The 25,431-nt window shown below is 38.2% G+C and overlaps 4 protein-coding genes across 4 annotated transcripts in view; all 4 read right to left on the reverse strand.

The window, feature by feature from the left end:
• Positions 1-45: 45 nt before the first annotated feature.
• Positions 46-2,215, reverse strand: LOC145899020 (uncharacterized). Its single transcript, XM_082987731.1, has 6 exons — positions 2,026-2,215; positions 1,734-1,856; positions 1,549-1,605; positions 1,384-1,491; positions 968-1,123; positions 46-640 (listed from the first exon to the last, which is right to left on the reverse strand). Exons 1-6 carry the CDS (start codon positions 2,110-2,112, stop codon positions 575-577), a joined length of 597 nt encoding a protein of 198 aa, XP_082843857.1. The 5' UTR covers positions 2,113-2,215; the 3' UTR covers positions 46-574.
• Positions 2,216-2,627: 412 nt separating this feature from the next.
• LOC145898989 (uncharacterized) lies at positions 2,628-5,652 on the reverse strand. Its single transcript, XM_082987693.1, has 6 exons — positions 5,496-5,652; positions 5,179-5,301; positions 5,052-5,108; positions 4,114-4,365; positions 3,601-3,759; positions 2,628-3,087 (listed from the first exon to the last, which is right to left on the reverse strand). Exons 1-6 carry the CDS (start codon positions 5,580-5,582, stop codon positions 3,016-3,018), a joined length of 750 nt encoding a protein of 249 aa, XP_082843819.1. The 5' UTR covers positions 5,583-5,652; the 3' UTR covers positions 2,628-3,015.
• A 1,292-nt stretch (positions 5,653-6,944) lies between these two features.
• On the reverse strand, positions 6,945-7,400 carry LOC145898761 (cilia- and flagella-associated protein 90-like). The gene has a single exon (XM_082987355.1). It carries the CDS (start codon positions 7,386-7,388, stop codon positions 6,945-6,947), a length of 444 nt encoding a protein of 147 aa, XP_082843481.1. The 5' UTR covers positions 7,389-7,400.
• A 509-nt stretch (positions 7,401-7,909) lies between these two features.
• LOC145897157 (uncharacterized) overlaps positions 7,910-25,431 on the reverse strand; it is a 92,381-nt gene continuing 74,859 nt past the window's right edge. Inside the window, exons 8-28 of the mRNA XM_082985343.1 lie at positions 18,346-18,474; positions 18,138-18,266; positions 17,948-18,064; positions 17,446-17,574; positions 16,855-17,026; positions 16,628-16,737; positions 16,058-16,174; positions 15,443-15,559; positions 15,268-15,357; positions 14,558-14,679; positions 14,135-14,284; positions 13,481-13,678; positions 12,992-13,213; positions 12,331-12,453; positions 12,005-12,145; positions 11,425-11,534; positions 10,700-10,907; positions 10,048-10,189; positions 9,426-9,586; positions 8,681-8,851; positions 7,910-8,124 (exon numbers count right to left, since the gene is read on the reverse strand). Of these exons, the coding sequence (XP_082841469.1) occupies positions 7,951-8,124; positions 8,681-8,851; positions 9,426-9,586; positions 10,048-10,189; positions 10,700-10,907; positions 11,425-11,534; positions 12,005-12,145; positions 12,331-12,453; positions 12,992-13,213; positions 13,481-13,678; positions 14,135-14,284; positions 14,558-14,679; positions 15,268-15,357; positions 15,443-15,559; positions 16,058-16,174; positions 16,628-16,737; positions 16,855-17,026; positions 17,446-17,574; positions 17,948-18,064; positions 18,138-18,266; positions 18,346-18,474 (3,032 nt within the window). The 3' untranslated portion in view covers positions 7,910-7,950. The remainder of the gene's footprint in view (positions 8,125-8,680; positions 8,852-9,425; positions 9,587-10,047; positions 10,190-10,699; positions 10,908-11,424; positions 11,535-12,004; positions 12,146-12,330; positions 12,454-12,991; positions 13,214-13,480; positions 13,679-14,134; positions 14,285-14,557; positions 14,680-15,267; positions 15,358-15,442; positions 15,560-16,057; positions 16,175-16,627; positions 16,738-16,854; positions 17,027-17,445; positions 17,575-17,947; positions 18,065-18,137; positions 18,267-18,345; positions 18,475-25,431) is intronic.

Raw genomic sequence — 25,431 nt, forward strand, 5'->3', positions numbered from 1 at the left:
AAATCTACACAAAAATATATCCTTGCACAAACACCACGAGAGTTGGTAGATTGAAATTTTATTTTTTACAAAAGTGTCCAAAAAACTTTTGGGGCCACCACACAATGGAACATGAATAGCAATGTTTTGAGGTCAATGCAAAATCTTCATTATAAACATCAGCAGATCAAATATATATAGCACACTGTTATTCACTCACAAACTTTCAATACAAACTGGGATGAACAGATTTTTGGAAAGAAAGTTGAAGACACAATAGGGTGCGACACTGTAGGATATATGAATGACATCACATTATAAAAGAACACACCTGTATATTTCACAATTGCACTGTATGATTAAAAACTAGATTTAAACCAAAAAAGATGCACCTTCACCTAAATGCTATTAAAGACAAAATACTGGCTGAATAAAAGCAGTTTTTATGCATTGATTTTATAATGGACATCAACATACAAAAGCATTTATAACAATAGCATGTGTATATTATATATATGTGTGGAAGTGTGGAATGTGTGGAATGTGCGGAATGTGTATTTGTTAGTTATGTTCAGATCAATTCAAATGAAGGCAGTCAGGCAAAACTTGGCTGTTGTTCATACAACCCACTTGGCTGATAAATGAATTTATAATCACTTCTCTGCAAAAAAAAAACATCAACATAGTTCTATTTGGGCAAAATTTTGAGGGGATTAAACTGTTTTCAAGATAAAAGAAGCATTAAATTTTTCACAAATGTTGGTCTAAAACTTTGGCAGCAACAACATAAAATTTGCATTAGTGTTAAATCAATATTATGGCAAGTTGATATTTCTAATCACCATTTTAACATTTTGAACTATTTCTGGGTGCAATTTTTTTTTTTTTAAATATAAATTCACAAACGTACAATAATGGAAAGGTATTGGTAATAGCTTGGTGTTTTTCAGCAAATTCAACTTTATTAAAAAAATCAACGCTGACTTACTTGAGGCCAACAGCACCCAGACCACATGTCACTACACCCCATTTCATGAGAATTTGAGCAACAAACTTTGCCAAATCTTACAGCAACATAAAGGGACAAAACCAGCTGTGTCAGGGAAACAGCAAATAAGCACACGTGAACAGCCATTCCACCTGACTGCATAAATGTTTTTGTGCTTATTAATCTGTGTGTAGCATAACTGTAAACATAACCTTTTGGCAAAATTCAGACAAGGTAAATATAACCATGCATCAAATATTGAGATATAATCACGTCTTTAGAAACTGCTAGCAATGTTAATAAAAACACACACATTTTTGTTTAAATATTTTCAAATGCACATTTTAACATTTGATGAATGTGAACTATTGGTTAATGTAGCGTTATCATAAGGCAATACAATAGCTCATACTAACATTAGCCCTCCACATATTAGAATTGTAGATAAATCCACAAAAGGAGAGCACCATGGTGACAAAGAGAAAAAATGATGCCACCACAGACCATGTGAAAGTCCAAATCACCTACAAATCACATTTGTAATAAAGAGTTTTAAAGAGCTAAATAATACCAAGACATACCAAGCAACGGGATGTATTTTTGACAATGAGAATCAAAAGAATACCAAGTGGAATCACCTAAAAATATTGTTGGTTACACATTACTCCAAACAGACAAAATATTTCAAATTAAATCATTTGTTTATGAACAAGTCCAACACCACATAATAATGCTCCAACATTGCAATATTTTAAGAGCTACTTGCCATTAAATTTCCCCATATTCCTGCTCCTGTATTCAGATATGGAGTCCACCAAGAATAGTATGACACCCCCAGTGTCACAATTGTTGAAATAATGGCAAGCACTGAAAGTACCAGGAATGTTATCTGCAATTTGCACAGAAAAATAGTTACAATCGTATAGATTACAGTTCTACTTAGGACTCAAACTTACAGAGCTTGTGCTTTATCAAAAAAAAGATTTTAACTTGCATGAGGACAAAATTATTAAAGCATTTCCTTATTTCCATCACAAATCTACAGTGAAAAAACCCACCCCAATTCCTTTAAAAACAGCCTGATGTTCTTTACGTCTTTGCAAAATCGACTCTTCCTCGGTGACCAAATCATTTTCAACTTCCATAACTAACTTTTTCAGTTTAGAAAATATGGGTCTGGTACTTTTAGCACCACACCTAATGTTTCAGATATCCCGAAAACTACAAACCTAAAATTTAACGTGAATCTTAAATTACACCTTACGAGTTGGCGTTGCCACACCAAAAATGACGACATCACTTTTGACGTAACGAAATAAAATGACAACTAACGAGTTGTCAAACCAAAAATGACGACCTCACTTATGACGTAACGAAATTTACAAGAGTTAAAATTTTTGCTTTCAAAATTCGTAAATCGCCTTAAAGAACTATTTGTTGTTCGACGAAGTTGTCAAACATATATTACGCATGACTGACCAACCGAAAGCCACACAAACTCATTTGCTGAACGTAAAATTACATTTGCTATTCGCTGTTTTTTTAAGCACGCGATTAATAAAAATTTCCGCCTTTCGAAATTCTCTTGGAAACACTTGTATCCCTACAAGCAATGGAGACTTGTATCTTGGTATGATTTCATAACATATATTAACCGGTAGTTTGAAGCAATTTTATTACAGCAAAACGTTTCTCGTACAAAAAAACACTATTTCAGACAACAAATGTTAAAATTAAATCCACGACAATGTTTGTTACAAAATTGCATGTAACTTGTTGAAGATAACGAAAATGTTGAAGATAACATGGTTCCAGAAACAGTGCACAATTTATAAAGTAAAAAACATACACATTTTTATTTATATGAAAAGTGTACTGTATAAAGTGAAATACATTAGAAGTGCAAACTTGCAAGTTACAGGAGCTTGTTAGAAGGGAACATTGATGCATATATACAGGTAAGTATACAGGACAAGGGAACATTGGTGCAGGTAAGCATACAGGAGAAAAAAAGCAGCATTAATGCTTAGCACCACCAATTGATTTCATCATATCACCGAAGAACCAACAGGTTGAATGCCACTGTAGTATACAATGGGCTGAGCCACACATTGAACACACTATGATAAAAATAAAGGTTGTCACTTGTCAGTAAAGTATTCCAATTTATGACTTTTGAACATATGACAAACACTGGATTTGATTTTAATTTAATCTGTTTTACCGGCATAATTAAACATCTTTTATTCACCGATGTTTTACAGGAAATTGGATTTGATAAGAAAATTGTGAAGCTATAGGTTAGTGGTTCTCAAAATTTTTTTTTTTGGTCCCACAACATTTAGATTTCCTGGTATGCGCCAGACCCAATGTCAATATTTTTTTCTAATGAAGCCACACTGAAACAACACTAACGAGATACACAGCAGCATTTATGGCTTTGCGTAAACAAATTATCATTGTTTCTTATTTACAGCCTTCAGTTTCGAAAAGAAAAACCCAAATTACCATTTCTCCTTTTATTCAAATTTTTATTAAAAACTCTAATGGTAATGTTGCAGTATAAATATCGTACTGGAGCGGGAAAAAGTTGTTTCTCTTGGTTACCAACCTCTCCAAGCATTCAGTCTCACCTGGCACTTGTAGCAGCAATCAGGCCACATATCCCAGAATGAAATGTTGGTTTCCTTTGATTTGCACATTTTCCCGAGTACAACGCATGTGTAGATGCAAATAACCAGCATTGCAAGAGACGTAGCAACCATCACTATGTTCATACCCACTAGTGGTATCTTTACACAAGCAAACAAAAAAATGTTATAACTGAATTAGTGTATATGCCAAAAGAGTAGAGGGCAAAAACGTAAATATGTGAGACTGTGACATTCACCTTGCATAGAATAAAAAGTACTTTTAAAAATTAAAGGGAAGGGGCAGCAATTGCCAAACCAACATGAACAAGGTGTAGGCATTTGGAAAACACGCTTAAACCAAATTGGCTTATAAATGCAATGTGACTAAATGCTAAATAGCTTGTTTTTTTTCTGTTTTGAATGATGAAGCCAAGTTGCAAACTACTAAAACACATGCACATTTTCCCAAAGTGCTTATTATATACTTTACATAGCTGAAACAAATTTATCTACCGAGTAGTAACGCTTCCAGAGCCATCTGTTCCATTCTTCTCTTTCCCATTGATAAGGATCATAATTATTATTATCATTCCAACGATAGTGGTAATAATCTGTTGTAGTAGATGCAGTGGTTTTTGTTATTGCGGGTGGTTTTGGAGGTGGAAGAGATGAAACAGCTTGTTCTTTTCCGCCTAATATGGATATGATCAGGATCGCCAATGCGAAAAGTACAGAAAAGATGGTTTGTGTAAGTGTCCATATTATCTGAAATTGCAGCAGTGATTAAAGTACAATCTGATACCAGTTGTAGGTCTCTAAAAAAATGGTTAAATTTTTTGCCTCATTTTTATACATTTTCTTGCAAATTTCAACAGAAACAACAAAGTTGATGCAAACACCCACAAATTGAAACTCTTCAATAAAAAAAAAAGAACTTGGTTTCTAGTTTTCATAAATAATTCTTATCAGCTATTCATGGTTCCGTATTCGTGTCAACAATGGGTCTGACATCACAATGCTGCAGGTAAGATTTGCTAAAAATTGGTTTGTTAAGATAGGAGTTATTAACTAAAATGCGTGTAGCCCTGCAGTAAATTATTTTGTGGAAAAATTTCTGTTTAGGCGAAAAAAAACATCTTGAACTTTGGCTGTTGTGTGCATTTTTACTGTGCAAATAAGTATGGAAACAGAGCAGACAGACACTAAAGCTTATCTATTATACATGTATCTATCGCAGAACTTTCTAAAGTGACCTAGAGAATTAGGAGAACACGATTATGATTTGAGACTTTTGTTTCACATGCTTCGCCTCAAAAGTAACACACGTTTTATTGAAGAACTCCAGCATTGTGAACCATTTGATGCAAAGTCAGAACCATGAATATATATTTGAAGGTAATATGGAGTTTTTTTGCATTAATTGACGTTACATAACTTAAAAGCATACTTACCAAACATCTTTTCAAATATTTTGCAAGGATGACAAGCAGTATTCCAGTGATCAAAGGCTTAAAAAAAAGAGACATTACATTTATAAAATATAAACATTGATCGCAACTTAGTAAAAATGTAACTCACAAAAACACTTCCCCAAATTCCTGCAGCAACCCCAGTAAAATTTGTAGGCCAAGTGTGTTGACAGACAATAACTGCTGCTAATCCGAGAGACATAGTGACCAGGGCGAGCACAATAAGGGAAATCTGGTATGCAAAAAATTATACAGTAGGTTGAAATAAAAGAATGTGAGCAAAATCTTGGATTGTTGGACTTTACTTGAACCATTACTTAACCACGGTAACTTGTAAACACGACCTACATAGCTATATAATTATCAAATGATCTACTATGAACTTAAAAAAATGACACAAAAACGTAAACAACAAAAAAAACTTACCCCCATACGGCGGAAAAGTAGTTTAACACGTTTCTGCTTTTTGTGGTTTACCACTTTATCAAGACTATCTTCACTGCAACTATCCATTATTTCACTTTAATCCACAAAAACAAAACTCTTTTCTTCGATCGTTTTGCGCAAAGTCTGCAGAAAAAAACTTTTTGCGAATGTCACGTGATCATAATAGACATCACACTGACTTTTTGGATTATTTTGTAAAACTATAGAATAAACAGGCGCAATTTATCACAGAGAAATTGTGTAGCAGAAAAGAGCTATCGACACGAGGAATACTTGTTCATTAGGTTTCGCTTTGGCCAGCGTTAAAACTATGGAATAAAATCACAGACCGGTAAATATAGCCTAAATGTGCCTTTAACAGAGATGGGAGTGTTTTGTCACAGCAGTGTTATACTGTAGAATCGAAGTGAACAAGCAACAAACTGATTTTTAAAAAAAGCTATTGACTGGTGTTTGTTGGTGTGCATTTGAGTGGGATGGTTAATGTTCGTTGGTAGTACAAGTAGATATCAAATACGCACATTATTAAGTACCTTTTACACAATGATTTGAAACTGTGATCATAATCAATGTCCGCTAACCTTCCCGCCACAATCCAACTCCCAGTGTACGGCCCTTCAGAAAATAAAATGAGGGGGTTGTATGGAGACCACGCGAGATCGGGGGTGGGGTGGAAATTCCCCAGTTTGAAGCAAACAGTGGTGTTCAAGGTCCCCTTTCCAACAATAATGTCCCCCTCCAAAGATTTTTGCGGGTCCCTGTGGCTGGTACCAGCTGCAATATACCTCTCGCTTAGTTTTAAATTGAAGAAAAACGTGTTTTTGTGGTCAAATTGGTGTTTACCAACTCAATGACCGTTTGTATTTTATCCATTATTACGCTATATTCTTTATTTTTTGTATTGTTTCATGCAATCGCATGATTGGCAGGATCGCCCCACTGTGCAGGTCCTTACTTGGCAATCACCAGCTATATATATATCGAGATCATTAGATTGGCTTCGCAGCCCAGGCATTGCATTCTATAGCTGGATCAGCCACTTTTTCCTGACAAGTCCGAGCGAGATTTGAAAAATCAAGCAACCGGTGAGGTTCGAACTCTTGACCCTGGGCTAACCAGGCCCAACGCTCTACCAACTGAGCTTCAAGAGATCTTCCTCAGATCCGCCAGGAAAAACAGCCATGGCTGCGAAGCCTGTAAACCTAATTTTTTTACGTTGTTGTCAATTAATATTTGCATCTCTTTCATTTTCTTTCGAGTCACACTGTGCCTATACCTGCATTCAAAATCCTTCAGTCTCAAGGCACAGAATTCCCGACAGTTGAGTATAATACATCTATTGTGAAATAACGAATAAATGAAAAAACAGCGTTTCAGCGCCTAGTAACAAAGCAAGACTGCCACAAACGAAAAAAACACCACCAAATATTAACCATCCGAGCTGCTTGGTATGTTAGTACCACGTGACCTGTAGAAGCCTTTGTTGACGCTTTCGATGATCACGTGATCGCGAGTGGTCTTTTCCAGGGGAGGGCGCGAACCGTACATTGAAGACGACAGTGCAGGAACGGGCTTGCAGGCTTCTTCCTTATTAACGTTCAACCCGATGCGGTTGGCTCGGTCATCACGATGCAGTTTTTTCTCGTAATGGTGTTTCGGGTGGAAAAGTCGCTCGTATTCTGAGTACTTTGGGTGCTTCTTGTTGTTGTTGAAGTAAGAAATTTCGTCGTCCATCTTTTCCGGCTCCAGCCAGCTGCCGTAAGGTTTCTCCAGTGCTTCATACGCCTTTTTCTTCATCCGCTTTTCCCTACGCACATATTCGCACCATTGTAGCTTTCTCTGCTCGGGCGTAAAGTGTTCCTGGCTCTCCATTTTCACCCCAAACACTTCTCCATATGAGAGGGCTAATGTTTACTGCCATTGCACACCGCCGATTGTGAGGTTACAAACGCCTCTATGACGTAACAATCAGGCACTAGACAAGTTTTTTTAAAGTGATTGATTGTACGTGGGAAATTAACAGATTACAAAACTAAAATAAAATCAAGCGGTAGTTGGAAGTGCGGTAAGCTTTTTCTGCTACTTATGAATTGCAAAGGAACTACATGTGAGTGTGCGTAATACGATATACAGTGAAAAACAAATCATTACAGTGAAAGAATGGAGATTACATTATTGTAAGACTCAAATATACAAGAAGAATGTAAAAAAATGATATAGCAACGCTTTAAAACGAACCAGCGACCTTTGGTTGAAGTTAAGATGATTAGAGCACATTTCACCAACATTGCGAAATTATCAAGTTTTAATCATACAAATCACTTGAAAAACTTTAACAAGCTCGCCCAAAATGTGGAGCTTTTTTAAACTAAAACGTGCTGTGCGCTAGATGAGAAACTATACGGGTAACGGGTGCACACAATTTTTTCACCAGTTAGTTTAAGGCTGAGGAGGATGGGGTGAATTGGGAAGCCCGATCCGAACTTGAACTGACGTTGTAAGTTTCTGAACGGTTGAAAAGGGATTCTCTGGCTCTACGAATGTTAGAGGCAATCCTGTCTCTTGCCGCACGGTGGCGCAGTGTGCTCATAATGAGAATGAGGAATCCCTGAATGGAACAAAAAATGCGATTGTCAACATTAGTCAAGACCAAAGAGTAGGAAGATCGGGATTCGTGGTTAGGATATCCCGGGTTCGAATCCCGGTGTCGCGAAAACAGAAAACCTCTTTTATCAAGATTTTTTTTAATAATTTTGTTTTTTTCGGACAGTCATAAAAAAGCAGAAAAATAATTTAGTTATTTTTTTCGGTCCCTAATCGATTGGATCTTGAGAAATTAGGTACAGCACTAAATTATCTGGTCGGCAAACAAGAAATCAAATCAAAAGCATTGTGACACCCGTAAACCTCAACCATAGAAACAATGAACTGCAGAGGATTCAAAATGCCACTTTTAAACGACAGTAAATAACATCATCAAAAACTTCGGGTCTCTTGCTCTCATTTCTCCTTAAAACCTACGTTTTAATTCAAACCATTTTCATTTTGAACAATAAATATGACAAATAGAATGGTAAAGGCGCTATTAAACCATAAAGGTTATCAAGTCAGGGGCCTATAAGACGTTTGGCCGTAAAATACAACCAGTGTAAGAGCACACTTACCTGAGTAATTGTGGATACGGCGAAAAGCCAGCTCATGACACGAACGTACATAGGATCGGTGGATACGAGCATAATGAAACCGAACACCCAGCCCAACCCCATGGTAATGAACAGGGTAAGCGAGATCTCTGTGTTTTGTTTTGCAGTCTTTCGTGTTCCGGATGACAGAATCTGACGGAGAGAAGGAAGAACAAGTCAGTTTTCCGTGAGTTTGAATGAGATTTCTTGGGACAGCATGATTGAATAAAGGCTGAGGTGTTATATGATCATTATTTCTCGTTGGCGCCTCTGGTGATAGCATTGCCTTTGTCTTGCGACAGAATATGTCCTTAGAGGTTGTGTAATTATAATTTCGTTGCAGTAGTGAACGGCCGTGTCTTGGAGAAGACAGGACAGGTATGGGTTTTTAGAGGTAATCGCGCTACTGGTTGAAGCAGGTTCTAAACGAGCCTTAAGGAATAAAATTTCTGCGTTCATAAATTAACTAAAGACTGAGATTACATAAATGCAGGGAGATTTTTTGACCATTCTAATAAACAACCCTGTATACCAAGCCAGGAAAAGGCTGGGATATGAATATCTTGCACAACAACGCTGGTTGACATAACTTACATGTTAAACAAATACATATTTGACTTGTTGCGCCGTGATCATATTCGCCCAAACAAAACGTTAATATTAAACTTATAACCAACGGCCCTTTACAAAAAGACATATGAATGGTGTATTATGACGTCAAACTGACCTCATGAGGGCGCCAAACCACCTTGCGAATGACCATGATGAAGAAATAGCAGTTGGCGAGTAGGAGTATTCCGACAGGAAGCAAGAATCCAACATAGAGAGAGTAATTGTGGAGCCAACACATATGTTCTGCTTTGTATGTGGACGTATGGAAAAGATCCTCTGTCAATTTTCAACAAAAATTATGCTACCAGTATGCGGCACTAACAACATTTTGTTCAACTGAAAGTCCTACATTCAACTGTAAACCCCCGTGTAAGGCATAATTTTGAGAAAAAGTTTAAGCTCCCTATATCTCGCAGCCTTTCATGGTTGTAAAGTTGCAGAATCTAAAGAAATTACATGGAATAGTAAAACCAAAGCTAATATGCCTATCATTATAAGCAAATGTTTCGATTATTGCTGTGTTTATTTCATGACAGTTATAGTTAGATCGTTCAGTTAAGTAGTTCACAGCACTGATGATGAGTACAGCAGTATTCGAAACGTTTGCTTATGATGATTAGCACGTTAGATTTTACTTCTATTCCGTGTAATTTATTTGCACCCAAGTAAAGACGTTAGTTTAACGAAAAGCTTGAATAGGGCCATTAAATCTGTTTTTACATGAAACAAACACTTACCACCACTACACGTGATAGTTGTTGCAACACTAGCGTCATATCCAAGTGCCGCCGCTGCGTTAATAATAACTATAAGGAGAGGGACTCCATACGAGAAGACCGCAAGTCTGGTGAAGAAGTCTGCGGCATCGTCACGGAAAACCTGGATAGCGAAGGTTTTGGGTAAAGTGTGCTGCCACAAAAAATTGAAAAAAAATTACTCTTTCAAATGCAATTACACACGGGCACTTGTTTCAATTACTCTGTACCAAACAAGACCACTAATAGTTTTTTTGTCCAGCACCTACTAACAATAAAAAAAAACTCACAAAATGGCTGAATTGTACCCAGATGCTGTATTAAGGAAGATTTCTTATGTACATAAATGCGAAAAAAAATAAATTAATTACACGTAATAGGGCTGTGAACTAACTGACGCTACAGACGATGACCACTGCGGTGTTCGAAGCGTTTGCTTATAATGGTTAGCTTATCTAAGCAAGAAAGCCAAAGTAATACGTCGAAACGTTTGCACATGATAAAGCAATCAGCTTTGGCTTTCTTGTTTGAATTAATGAACTTCAATGAAGTTTTTTGCATCTAAGAATAGCATACCATCTTTGGCTTTTCTATTGCGTGCAAAGTCCCATGTATTTACACACAACATAAATACCTGCACCAGACTGAGATAGACATCGTAACCGTACGAGGCCATCCAGCACCACGAGGATAGGAAGAAGTAATGCAGGAGGATGGTGAAGGCGACACATTTCACGTGATCTTCAGTCTGTCCAATCGTTGTAACGAAGAGTAGATAGGAGATGAGCAGGTTCACGCAAACGTTCAGAAAGATTTTAATCGATCTTTTTTTCCTCGCTTCCCTAAGGAAATAAGAGAGTGTATATAGTGGAGTTCGAATATGGCCATGTTTGAAGATCGGGAATATCGAGCTGACTGTGTCACGCCACGCTGATTTTTAGGATTGTGACGTAAAGAATGTAAACTTATTTGAAATTTGAATTTTTTCTGGTCAATTTTAACATTCAGTCACAGTTGTTTCCAACGAAATTAGGTTTTTAACGATTGGTCAGGGACCGTAAGAGAAAAAAATGTGCCGGTGCGAAATGTTTTTTGGAGATCACATTACATTAGGGGCGCAATAATAATCCTTGTGGTATAATATTCCTCAAAACAAACAATAATATTCATTTGTATTACGTGTTATTTAAACCGTCTAGTAAGTTGGGTTCAATTAACTGTCGCTGATAACAAGATCTCATAGAAATTATTTCCAGCGCTAAGTGCCAAGAAATACTTTTGATTTCCACGATTTTATATAGAAGCCCACAATGAATTTAAGTGCAATTCGTTGACAAATGGTTTGTGCAAAGGTACTACCTGTCGCTAAGTTTAATGATGATAACAATGGAGAGGGATATGATGGACAGAATACATCCCACGTCACTCACAACTTCCAACACCACGTCACGCGGAAGGGGATCTTTTGCCTGGAAACCAATGATATGTTGATTTTTTCTTTACTATTGACGTTTCGTTGTAACGACTTTGAAAACTTTCAACTCACACCAGTGGTTTTCAAACGTTTTCGCGTGTCACGCATTTAGAAAGTTTCACCGCACTTGCGCCGCATAGATCATATGATTATCAGGTGGTTTTTCTCCAGTGTTTATAATTTTTAGTCGCAGAAGACTTACTTAACCTGTTATTAACCATTATTTTTCCTCCAAAACTTCAATTTTTTATTTAAATTGTTACGCGACTCTCTTGGAAACTCAATATGACGCATACATACATTTTGAGAACCACTGGTTTGGCCCATAATGTATCCCTGAACATGTTTTAAAGTAGAATGTTGCTGCAGCACTTTATAAATTAAACCAGTTACAACTAGGTTTGGAAGGAAGATATTTCAATAAAGATCCAAAAAATATGTTTATTAACAGTAAAACAAACTTACTACAATGAGAGCAAAGTTGGTTAGATGATTGCACTGACACACCGGGTTGTTAGGGTCGGTGTTGTTAAGGCAACACCCCTCTGTCGACCAATCAGAATTTACCTCGTCCCAGAATCGACACGAGAGGGTGGTACGTTCAACCTACGAAAAAATTCGAGTGTTTTGTGGTAGAAAACATTTTTTAAAAGTCCCGATATACTAAGCGGTTTTTATATCATTTTCTGTCAAGTTTACTCAATAGTTTTAACACGAAATTGCCTCACAAATATTTTATCAAATTAAATAATTGTACAACAAGTCATTACCCCCGAAAGTATTTTCATTACCTTGTATTTATTTTCCGGGTCGGGCAATTTTCCATATCTCTCAGGTTGGTTGGCGTGGTTGATTCTGATTGGTTCAATCAAATTGGCCAAGGTTACGTTCCGGCCGAAGCTTATGAAAACAATCTGGCAACAAAAATATTGATAAGAATAATTCGCAACGACGTCAGATATTGGATCCAACAAAATGTCTCTATTTTCATTATTTTTTCACCAACAATATGTAAAAAAATAAGTTAAACACCAATCCGTTTCAATATGAAAAATTTTCTTTTCAAAAAATGTCTTTTCTGGTAACCTTAAAATCGATCAGGCACTTTAGAATATACTAAAGGAAAAATCAATTCGTGTTCCGTACTTATTTTTTTTTTTGAGCAATATTTAGCTCAATCCAACACTTCCAATTCTATTTGTACAGAACTTATTGCAGCACGTGCTTGAGTTTCAAAGTTGTAATTACCGAGGCTTGAAAGTATCAGTGAAACAATGTATTTAACTATACAAAAAGAAACGAATTTATCCTAAATTTATTCCTTTTGACTCCGGAGACTTAATCTTTCCATTTCATGTTCCTGAAATGTTAAATTAGCTGCCCAACCAATATGTTGCACCATTTAACACTTCTGGAATTGCAAGAGAGCGCCGTGCTTTTTTAAAGAAATACCTCCGTGGCGTTGTCAGTGGAGAAGAACAGGGTAGGTGTCTTGAAGTAAATCATTGATATTTGAGTCGAGTTTTGTCGCAGGGCGTTTTCGATTATACTCTGCGGGACATCCAAGCTCAAACCCTGGTCGGTTGAGTTTCCTTCGCTGGTGTCCAACGAAAACGTGGCAACAGAAGTCGATCTTTTTCTCCTGGAAGGTCCCGGGCTGTTTATTGCGGCGATCTGATGGCAAAAAGATGGCACTTTTAAGTCTTACAGCGTTTTTTTATGAACTAAGTTGGGAAGCGTTGTACTCTCAATAAATATGAAATGTACATCCGTTGACTGGTCGTCATATTTTTGTGATTAAGGCGCAATTTAAAGTAACTGATATCTCTGTTTATAACTTTATAACATGTGGCAAACCTTTATCAATGCGAAAATAACAAATCATGGTTATTAAATAACGTGTTCCCAATTAAGTAATCAGAATTTGAAACGAACTCCTACCAAAGCAAGCAGTTTATCACTTTCAATAATTGCTTCGGTCTCATTGGTTGAGAGAGTCACGAGTTCACTGAGGTCCTCGATCACCTCCAACAATTCAACTTTGTCGGCGTTGGTATCCGAGGACGGCTGCTCTGAGTCTAGGGACTCGATCACGTGACTCGAAGTGACGAGAAGATCCCGCCAAATGTTCGGTGTAATCTGAGTATTGTGCGTTTTTTTAACTGCCACGACGAATGTCAAAACAGTGTAAAACAAAAATCTGAGGATATAATCCTGTGATTTATTTCAAAAGTGTAAGTAGATAGGTGGGGGCATCCAAAGTCTTTGGGAGTTACGATGTTTATTATCGTGTCACTGTTGTATGTAATGGGACAATGTCGTGGAGCGTTACGTCATGAATGTAGGCAAATACGGATGTTTACGTTACGCTATGCAATATTTCTTTATTCTTAAACGAATGCTAGTTTGTAAAGCCCCACTCAAAGTCACAACGAATGACAATTCGAGGCAAGAACTCAATGAAAAAAACCTAGTCCAACAAGTACGTCCTGCTCACAAAGGAAAAATTTGAACTACACTGGTAAATAGTGAAGCAAAGTCGTAAAAACAGTCATTTTACAAACCGACCTCATAGCTTAAATAGTTCTCACTTACCTCCAAGTTTTCGTTTTGAGCCAGGACTGTGATGTTTTCAATGCTTTCTGTCACCGCATCAACTTCCTCCTCTGTCAACTCTGCTTCTGACGTCAGCAGTTGAAGTTCACTCGAAAATTCTTCCACACTCGCTGTCGTCACATCCACGTTCTAGAAATATTACTTTGTGATGTCATCATCGCAACCGCAGCATTGGAGTAAATTATGTTTAATGACACTAAAACAATCTTACTTGGCTAACGACCCTCTGCGGAATTTATAAAGATTTCAGGGCATCATTCACTACCGACAAACCGCATGGTAAAAAAATACCAGAGTGTATGTAAAGAAAAGCACGCGCCACCGCCGAAAGTGGCAAATGGCACCCGGTTAGAAACCAATGCCGAAAAACTTCCACAAAACATGAAGCAATGGCTGGGTTACCCCTGTGGCGACCGTGTTTTCTTCTGTGAGACTGACGATCGTTTCCTCGCATGGAACAGATTGGAGAGTTGAAGAGTCGAACATCTGGTCTTCCTCGCACAATATCGAAGCCCGAGATCGACCTGAGGGAAATAAGGAAATGGTTGGACATTGAGAAACAGGAGGAAGAAGATGGAAATATGAGGAGAAAAATGTGTGATTCACAATTTGTTTGTTTCGTTAAATCGCCCCTTTGACCCTACTTTTATGATCCAGCAATGTTCCGCTTTGTACAACCACCTCTTTTAAAGTTAACCATATATTCCAATTTTTTTCGTTGTGTAGTTTGGTGAGTCGCGAAATTTTCTTGCAAGTTAAACGGCCAAGCGAAGACTCAACAATGCGGAGACCACACTAGGTATAAACTCCGAACAAATGTCATAGGAAAAAGACGAATTGAAATCAAACTATTGGCATGCGCAACACTAAGGAAGTTAACACCATGCAGTGGTGTAGTTTCCAGTGCATTTCTTGCAACAGTATGAGAACAGTTTTAACAGCAGAGCATTTGCGAGTTACTTCTCGCTTCATCAGGCAAGACAAAATAAATTTTCAAAAAATCATTAAAAAAAATCAGTCTGTCACAAGTGCACTAGAAGCTATAGCAGTTAAGAAACCAGAGTCTGACACGACGAACTGCGGGATTTAAACAAAAAGTTGGTAAGATTTACCTGAAGGACATTTTTCAACGGAGTAAGCAACCTGGTCCACCCAAGATTCCGGGAAACCAAATCCTCCAATTATCGCAGTCGCGCAGAAAGCTGGTGAGTAACAACAAGCATGGTGTGTTAACGAAACAGGAGGTGCCAAAAACACAACCAACTTTGTTTGAGGAAGTTTACTTACGACTGCACAGAACCTCGGGGTCTCCTTTGTGTAGTGCGATGCACTGACATACGGCTTCCGAACCAATGTTGCTGCAAGTTGCAAGTTGTGCGCACGTTTTGAAGTGGCAATAATCAACTGCGAAACACAAAAGATTAGTGTTCTGTAACCTTTTCCTTATGTGGCCCAGATTTGTTGTGATAAAAACTGTGTGGTTCATCTTTAGTTCGGCTACGCTTTCATCGTTTTTGGTGTTCAAACCAACTTTTTAACTGACATCGTGGTTAACAGTGATATCGGCCACTGTTTGGTAAACACTGGTACAAAGTGAATGGTTCAAAATTTATTTAAAAACTCGGTGGACTATTTTCTATTATGCCAAGCCTAGGACAAACACCACATGGTCGTAATTCTCAGCAGTGGTAAAGATAGTAGTCCACTTGAAACCCCAAACATTGGGTACCACTGCCCGGGACTTGGCCCAAGGTTATACTTGGTTTAATTATAAAACACCGGCACTTGTTTGGCATCCACCGGGACCTGAAGTCACTTTCGTAAACAGATATTTAACAAGCCGAAAGGTCTTAAAAGTCAAATAAGTTTCTTGGAAAAGAACGAACAAGTCACAACACTCACCTTCCCCACACTGTGACCCGGAATATCCATCAAGACATGAACATAAGAATGTGGCTCCGAACTCCGTGCAATCACCGCCGTTCAGACAGGGGGAAGAAGAACAAGGGGCAGGTATGTCTGGAGAAACAAATACCTTACGTGAAAAGCAAGCAATTCAGTAGATAGAATTTCATCATTCATTTGTCACAAGACTGCCAGATTTATTTTTGCCTATGACTGTGTTTCTTAACCAGGTGTGCGGGTGACAGGTCCTCTAGGTTAGGTTGTATCATATATATATATAAGATACTGCATTACATCTATATTTAGGGGGGGTGGAAACTGGTTGGTGTTATCAAAGGGACGTCGACCATTGGTCAAAACTGCCCCGTCACTTTTAGGAACAATCAATACAAACTTAGTTTGCAGAGAGTTTTCGAATACATTGAGGCAAACACGGAAACAACGGTGTGTGGATAAACTCCCATCACCGCACACAAAAAAACGCGGGTTTGGGAGCAACTTTCATTCAAACAGATTTAAAACGTTTGTCCAGAAACGAATCTTGGCCAGTAAAAAAGAACTGCTTACATTCCTGTGGTGCGTTTGTGAAGAAAGAAGCACCGATGGGGTTCCTACTCGCCCAAGAAATGTACTGTGACGTCAGCACAGATGCCGATTCGTTGGTGAGGACCAGATACCTGTTTACACAAAAAAAACGTTAAAGTTCAACTGATTAAGGTGACAAAAGAAAAACCCTTCAACATACGCAATTACTACGAGTAAAACAAATATAACAAGTGCGTCATTCAACTTACACCACAATCACACTTCCATTTCGGAATGACGTCACGGTGACGTTCCTCCCGTACGCTTCTTTCAGTCGGGGAACCACCACGTTTATCAGCGCGGTCGCTTCCGGGGACGCGAGATTGTTGAGGGCGTTGTCGAAAACTGTATCGGCCACCGTTTGTCTAAACTCCACTCCACCTCGAGGGAAGAGATTTGGTTTAAATTACGAATATTTCTTATTTTTTTACAAGAGACCACGATAATGTGAAAACGTTGCAACACAAATCGCTTTCGGTCGATGATAAAAATAAATAATCGGCCTGTTGGAAAAACTTGTAGCTTGCTACTTAAAAAAAAAGAAAGGAATCTAAAGCTAGGATGCTGGATATATCAGGCAGAAGTCCGAACGCAACTGTTTTGAAACAGTAGCACTGATGCTGAACATAGTTGTGTTGTAAGGCCTGCTTTAACATATTCAGAATTTGAGCTCGGATCTCTTAATGAATTTTTCAGAAAAAATGGATTTCTTATTCAAAATTTACACAAACACAAGCACGGTTGAAGGGAATTGCGTTGCTACTGTTGGCCACGGGGAGCTGTAACAATTACGGACTCACTGTCGCAAGCCTTTGACGAGGAAGAGGTTTCATTGCTTCCCAGACAAACGCAGCGGTAATCGCCCACGGTATTGACGCATCGCGAAGTGACGTCACACGCGTGTGTGTTGGAGGCGCACTCGTCAACATCTGGAAAAATAAGGATAAAACGGGATGAAAACAAAAGGAAAAAACGCGATGAAAATAAGGAAAAAACGGGATGAAACTCAAAGGAAAAAACGGGAATTTGTTATAATCGCTGTAACGATTTCCACTTGTTTCCGTCATTAGCATGGAAACGTATATAACCGCAGGCAAAAATCAGACTGTTTCATTAAAAAAGGACAAACATATTTCGCTAAAATTGGCATCGACAGAATATTAATAATCAAACAAAACTTGCGGAAATAAACGATTACAGCTTATAATAAAGAAAGACGCGTTTCAAATTAGCAACGTAAAGATCCAAAACAATGGAAAATGTGACGGCAGCCACAAACACGTGAAACACAAACATATTTACCCTGACATGAAGTATCGGTGGCAAAGAAACCAGGAAGGCAGACACAAAAGAATGAACCAACTGTGTTGTTGCAAATAGAATTGGGAACACAAATGTTACGCGAACATTCGTCCACATCTGGAAAACACAGCGAGGCATCAATATTTGAGTACTTCATTCCCAAAAAAATTACAGAATAACAATTTTTTACCAACGCAACTTCCATTTGTATCTTGGAATCCAGCGTTACAATCACAAGTGTATGAACCATCGTTGTTCGTACAATTGGTACTTTGAGGTCCACAGGCAACAGCTGTTCCATTCAGGCATTCGTCGATATCTAAAGTCATGGAATGTTTTTACAATTACGAATGCATACATAATCTTACATTTCAACTGAAAATGAACAACGCTCTTACCAGCGCATTTTCCATTTTTCACTTGGAATCCAACGTTACAATCACAAGTGTATGAACCATCGTTGTTCGTGCAATTGGTACTTTGAGGTCCACAGGCAACAGCTGTTCCATTCAGGCATTCGTCGATGTCTAAAATCAAGGAAAGTTTTCAATTACGAATCCACATACGATCCATTTCAACTGAAAATGAACAAAGCTCTTACCAACGCAATTTCCATTTGTATCTTGGAATCCAACGTTACAATCACAAGTGTATGAACCATCGTTGTTCGTACAATTGGTACTTTGAGGTCCACAGGCAACAGCTGTTCCATTCAGGCATTCGTCGATATCTAAAGTCATGGAATGTTTTTACAATTACGAATGCATACATAATCTTACATTTCAACTGAAAATGAACAACGCTCTTACCAGCGCATTTTCCATTTTTCACTTGGAATCCAACGTTACAATCACAAGTGTATGAACCATCGTTGTTCGTGCAATTGGTACTTTGAGGTCCACAGGCAACAGCTGTTCCATTCAGGCATTCGTCGATGTCTAAAATCAAGGAAAGTTTTCAATTACGAATCCACATACGATCCATTTCAACTGAAAATGAACAAAGCTCTTACCAACGCAATTTCCATTTGTATCTTGGAATCCAACGTTACAATCACAAGTGTATGAACCATCGTTGTTCGTGCAATTGGTACTTTGAGGTCCACAGGCAACAGCTGTTCCATTCAGGCATTCGTCGATGTCTAAAATCAAGGAAAGTTTTCAATTACGAATCCACATACGATCCATTTCAACTGAAAATGAACAATTCTCTTACCAACGCAATTTCCATTTGTATCTTGGAATCCAACGTTACAATCACAAGTGTATGAACCATCGTTGTTCGTGCAATTGGTACTTTGAGGTCCACAGGCAACAGCTGTTCCATTCAGGCATTCGTCGATGTCTAAAATCAAGGAAAGTTTTACATTACGAATCCATATATGATCCATTTCAGCTGAAAATGAACAACGCTCTTACCAACGCAATTTCCATTTGTATCTCGGAATCCAACGTTACAATCACAAGTGTATGAACCATCGTTGTTCGTGCAATTTGTACTTTGAGGTCCACAGGCAACAGCTGTTCCATTCAGGCATTCGTCGATGTCTAAAATCATGGAATGATTTTACAATTACGAATGCATGCATGATCTTACATTTCAACGAAAAATGAACAACGCTCTTACCAACGCAATTTCCATTTGTATCTTGGAATCCAACGATACAATCACAAGTGTATGAACCATCGTTGTTCGTGCAATTGGTACTTTGAGGTCCACAGGCAACAGCTGTTCCATTCAGGCATTCGTCGATGTCTAAAATCATGGAATGATTTTACAATTACGAATGCATGCATGATCTTACATTTCAACTGAAAATGAACAACGCTCTTACCAACGCAATTTCCATTTGTATCTTGGAATCCAACGTTACAATCACAAGTGTATGAACCATCGTTGTTCGTGCAATTGGTACTTTGAGGTCCACAGGCAACAGCTGTTCCATTCAGGCATTCGTCGATGTCTAAAATCATGAAATATTTTCACAATTACGAATGCATGCATGATCTTACATTTCAACTGAAAATGAACAACGCTCTTACCAACGCAATTTCCATTTGTATCTTGGAATCCAACGTTACAATCACAAGTGTATGAACCATCGTTGTTCGTGCAATTGGTACTTTGAGGTCCACAGGCAACAGCTGTTCCATTCAGGCATTCGTCGATGTCTAAAATCATGGAAAGTTTTACATTACGAATCCATATATGATCCATTTCAACTGAAAATGAACAACGCTCTTACCAACGCAATTTCCATTTGTATCTTGGAATCCAACGTTACAATCACAAGTGTATGAACCATCGTTGTTCGTGCAATTGGTACTTTGAGGTCCACAGGCAACAGCTGTTCCATTCAGGCATTCGTCGATGTCTAATATCATGGAATGTTTTACAATTACGCATCCATATTTGAACCATTTCAACTGAAAATGAACAACGCTCTTACCAACGCAATTTCCATTTGTATCTTGGAATCCAACGTTACAATCACAAGTGTATGAACCATCGTTGTTCGTGCAATTGGTACTTTGAGGTCCACAGGCAACAGCTGTTCCATTCAGGCATTCGTCGATGTCTAAAATCATGGAATGTTTAACAATTACGTATCCATATATGAACCATTTCAACTGAAAATGAACAACGCTCTTACCAACGCAATTTCCATTTGTATCTTGGAATCCAACATTACAATCACAAGTGTATGAACCATCGTTGTTCGTGCAATTGGTACTTTGAGGTCCACAGGCAACAGCTGTTCCATTCAGGCATTCGTCGATGTCTAAAATCATGGAAAGTTTTTGCAATTACGAATGCATGCATGATCTTACATTTCAACAGAAATTGGACAACGCCCTTACCAACGCAATTTCCATTAGTATCTTGGAATCCAACTTTACAATCACAAGTGTATGAACCATCGTTGTTCGTGCAATTGGTACTTTGAGGTCCACAGGCAACAGCTGTTCCATTCAGGCATTCGTCGATGTCTAAAATCATGGAAAGTTTTTACAATTACGAATGCATACATGATCTTACATTTCAACTGAAAATGAACAACGCTCTTACCAACGCAATTTCCATTTGTATCTTGGAATCCAACGTTACAATCACAAGTGTATGAACCATCGTTGTTCGTGCAATTGGTACTTTGAGGTCCACAGGAAACAGCTGTTCCATCCAGGCATTCGTCGATGTCTAAAATCATGGAAAGTTTCACAATTACGAATCCATATATGATCTTACATTTCAACAGAAAATGAACAACGCTCTTACCAACGCAATTTCCATTTGTATCTTGGAATCCAACGTTACAATCACAAGTGTATGAACCATCGTTGTTCGTGCAATTGGTACTTTGAGGTCCACAGGCAACAGCTGTTCCATTCAGGCATTCGTCGATGTCTAAAATCATGGAATGTTTTTACAATTACGAATTCATACATGATCCATTTCAACTGAAAATGAACAAAGCTCTTACCAACGCAATTTCCATTTGTATCTTGGAATCCAACGTTACAATCACAAGTGTATGAACCATCGTTGTTCGTGCAATTGGTACTTTGAGGTCCACAGGCAACAGCTGTTCCATTCAGGCATTCGTCGATGTCTAAAATCAAGGAAAGTTTTCAATTACGAATCCACATACGATCCATTTCAACTGAAAATGAACAATTCTCTTACCAACGCAATTTCCATTTGTATCTTGGAATCCAACGTTACAATCACAAGTGTATGAACCATCGTTGTTCGTGCAATTGGTACTTTGAGGTCCACAGGCAACAGCTGTTCCATTCAGGCATTCGTCGATGTCTAAAATCAAGGAAAGTTTTACATTACGAATCCATATATGATCCATTTCAGCTGAAAATGAACAACGCTCTTACCAACGCAATTTCCATTTGTATCTTGGAATCCAACGTTACAATCACAAGTGTATGAACCATCGTTGTTCGTGCAATTGGTACTTTGAGGTCCACAGGCAACAGCTGTTCCATTCAGGCATTCGTCGATGTCTAAAATCAAGGAAAGTTTTCAATTACGAATCCACATACGATCCATTTCAACTGAAAATGAACAATTCTCTTACCAACGCAATTTCCATTTGTATCTTGGAATCCAACGTTACAATCACAAGTGTATGAACCATCGTTGTTCGTGCAATTGGTACTTTGAGGTCCACAGGCAACAGCTGTTCCATTCAGGCATTCGTCGATGTCTAAAATCAAGGAAAGTTTTACATTACGAATCCATATATGATCCATTTCAGCTGAAAATGAACAACGCTCTTACCAACGCAATTTCCATTTGTATCTCGGAATCCAACGTTACAATCACAAGTGTATGAACCATCGTTGTTCGTGCAATTTGTACTTTGAGGTCCACAGGCAACAGCTGTTCCATTCAGGCATTCGTCGATGTCTAAAATCATGGAATGATTTTACAATTACGAATGCATGCATGATCTTACATTTCAACGAAAAATGAACAACGCTCTTACCAACGCAATTTCCATTTGTATCTTGGAATCCAACGATACAATCACAAGTGTATGAACCATCGTTGTTCGTGCAATTGGTACTTTGAGGTCCACAGGCAACAGCTGTTCCATTCAGGCATTCGTCGATGTCTAAAATCATGGAATGATTTTACAATTACGAATGCATGCATGATCTTACATTTCAACTGAAAATGAACAACGCTCTTACCAACGCAATTTCCATTTGTATCTTGGAATCCAACGTTACAATCACAAGTGTATGAACCATCGTAGTTCGTGCAATTGGTACTTTGAGGTCCACAGGCAACAGCTGTTCCATTCAGGCATTCGTCGATGTCTAAAATCATGAAATATTTTCACAATTACGAATGCATGCATGATCTTACATTTCAACTGAAAATGAACAACGCTCTTACCAACGCAATTTCCATTTGTATCTTGGAATCCAACGTTACAATCACAAGTGTATGAACCATCGTTGTTCGTGCAATTGGTACTTTGAGGTCCACAGGCAACAGCTGTTCCATTCAGGCATTCGTCGATGTCTAAAATCAAGGAAAGTTTTCAATTACGAATCCACATATGATCCATTTCAACTGAAAATGAACAATTCTCTTACCAACGCAATTTCCATTTGTATCTTGGAATCCAACGTTACAATCACAAGTGTATGAACCATCGTTGTTCGTGCAATTGGTACTTTGAGGTCCACAGGCAACAGCTGTTCCATTCAGGCATTCGTCGATGTCTAAAATCATGGAATGATTTTACAATTACGAATGCATGCATGATCTCACATTTCAACTGAAAATGAACAACGCTCTTACCAACGCAATTTCCATTTGTATCTTGGAATCCAACGATACAATCACAAGTGTATGAACCATCGTTGTTCGTGCAATTGGTACTTTGAGGTCCACAGGCAACAGCTGTTCCATTCAGGCATTCGTCGATGTCTAAAATCATGGAATGATTTTACAATTACGAATGCATGCATGATCTTACATTTCAACTGAAAATGAACAACGCTCTTACCAACGCAATTTCCATTTGTATCTTGGAATCCAACGTTACAATCACAAGTGTATGAACCATCGTAGTTCGTGCAATTGGTACTTTGAGGTCCACAGGCAACAGCTGTTCCATTCAGGCATTCGTCGATGTCTAAAATCATGAAATATTTTCACAATTACGAATGCATGCATGATCTTACATTTCAACTGAAAATGAACAACGCTCTTACCAACGCAATTTCCATTTGTATCTTGGAATCCAACGTTACAATCACAAGTGTATGAACCATCGTTGTTCGTGCAATTGGTACTTTGAGGTCCACAGGCAACAGCTGTTCCATTCAGGCATTCGTCGATGTCTAAAATCAAGGAAAGTTTTCAATTACGAATCCACATATGATCCATTTCAACTGAAAATGAACAATTCTCTTACCAACGCAATTTCCATTTGTATCTTGGAATCCAACGTTACAATCACAAGTGTATGAACCATCGTTGTTCGTGCAATTGGTACTTTGAGGTCCACAGGCAACAGCTGTTCCATTCAGGCATTCGTCGATGTCTAAAATCAAGGAAAGTTTTACATTACGAATCCATATATGATCCATTTCAGCTGAAAATGAACAACGCTCTTACCAACGCAATTTCCATTTGTATCTTGGAATCCAACGTTACAATCACAAGTGTATGAACCATCGTTGTTCGTGCAATTGGTACTTTGAGGTCCACAGGCAACAGCTGTTCCATTCAGGCATTCGTCGATGTCTAAAATCAAGGAAAGTTTTACATTACGAATCCATATATGATCCATTTCAGCTGAAAATGAACAACGCTCTTACCAACGCAATTTCCATTTGTATCTCGGAATCCAACGTTACAATCACAAGTGTATGAACCATCGTTGTTCGTGCAATTTGTACTTTGAGGTCCACAGGCAACAGCTGTTCCATTCAGGCATTCGTCGATGTCTAAAATCATGGAATGATTTTACAATTACGAATGCATGCATGATCTTACATTTCAACGAAAAATGAACAACGCTCTTACCAACGCAATTTCCATTTGTATCTTGGAATCCAACGATACAATCACAAGTGTATGAACCATCGTTGTTCGTGCAATTGGTACTTTGAGGTCCACAGGCAACAGCTGTTCCATTCAGGCATTCGTCGATGTCTAAAATCATGGAATGATTTTACAATTACGAATGCATGCATGATCTTACATTTCAACTGAAAATGAACAACGCTCTTACCAACGCAATTTCCATTTGTATCTTGGAATCCAACGTTACAATCACAAGTGTATGAACCATCGTAGTTCGTGCAATTGGTACTTTGAGGTCCACAGGCAACAGCTGTTCCATTCAGGCATTCGTCGATGTCTAAAATCATGAAATATTTTCACAATTACGAATGCATGCATGATCTTACATTTCAACTGAAAATGAACAACGCTCTTACCAACGCAATTTCCATTTGTATCTTGGAATCCAACGTTACAATCACAAGTGTATGAACCATCGTTGTTCGTGCAATTGGTACTTTGGGGTCCACAGGCAACAGCTGTTCCATTCAGGCATTCGTCGATGTCTAAAATCATGGAAAGTTTTACATTACGAATCCATATATGATCCATTTCAACTGAAAATGAACAACGCTCTTACCAACGCAATTTCCATTTGTATCTTGGAATCCAACGTTACAATCACAAGTGTATGAACCATCGTTGTTCGTGCAATTGGTACTTTGAGGTCCACAGGCAACAGCTGTTCCATTCAGGCATTCGTCGATGTCTAAAATCATGGAAAGTTTTACATTACGAATCCATATATGATCCATTTCAACTGAAAATGAACAACGCTCTTACCAACGCAATTTCCATTTGTATCTTGGAATCCAACGTTACAATCACAAGTGTATGAACCATCGTTGTTCGTGCAATTGGTACTTTGAGGTCCACAGGCAACA

Source organism: Ascidia mentula, chromosome 4 (assembly GCF_947561715.1).
Source record: "Ascidia mentula chromosome 4, kaAscMent1.1, whole genome shotgun sequence".
NCBI classification, from domain to species: Eukaryota; Metazoa; Chordata; class Ascidiacea; order Phlebobranchia; family Ascidiidae; genus Ascidia; species Ascidia mentula.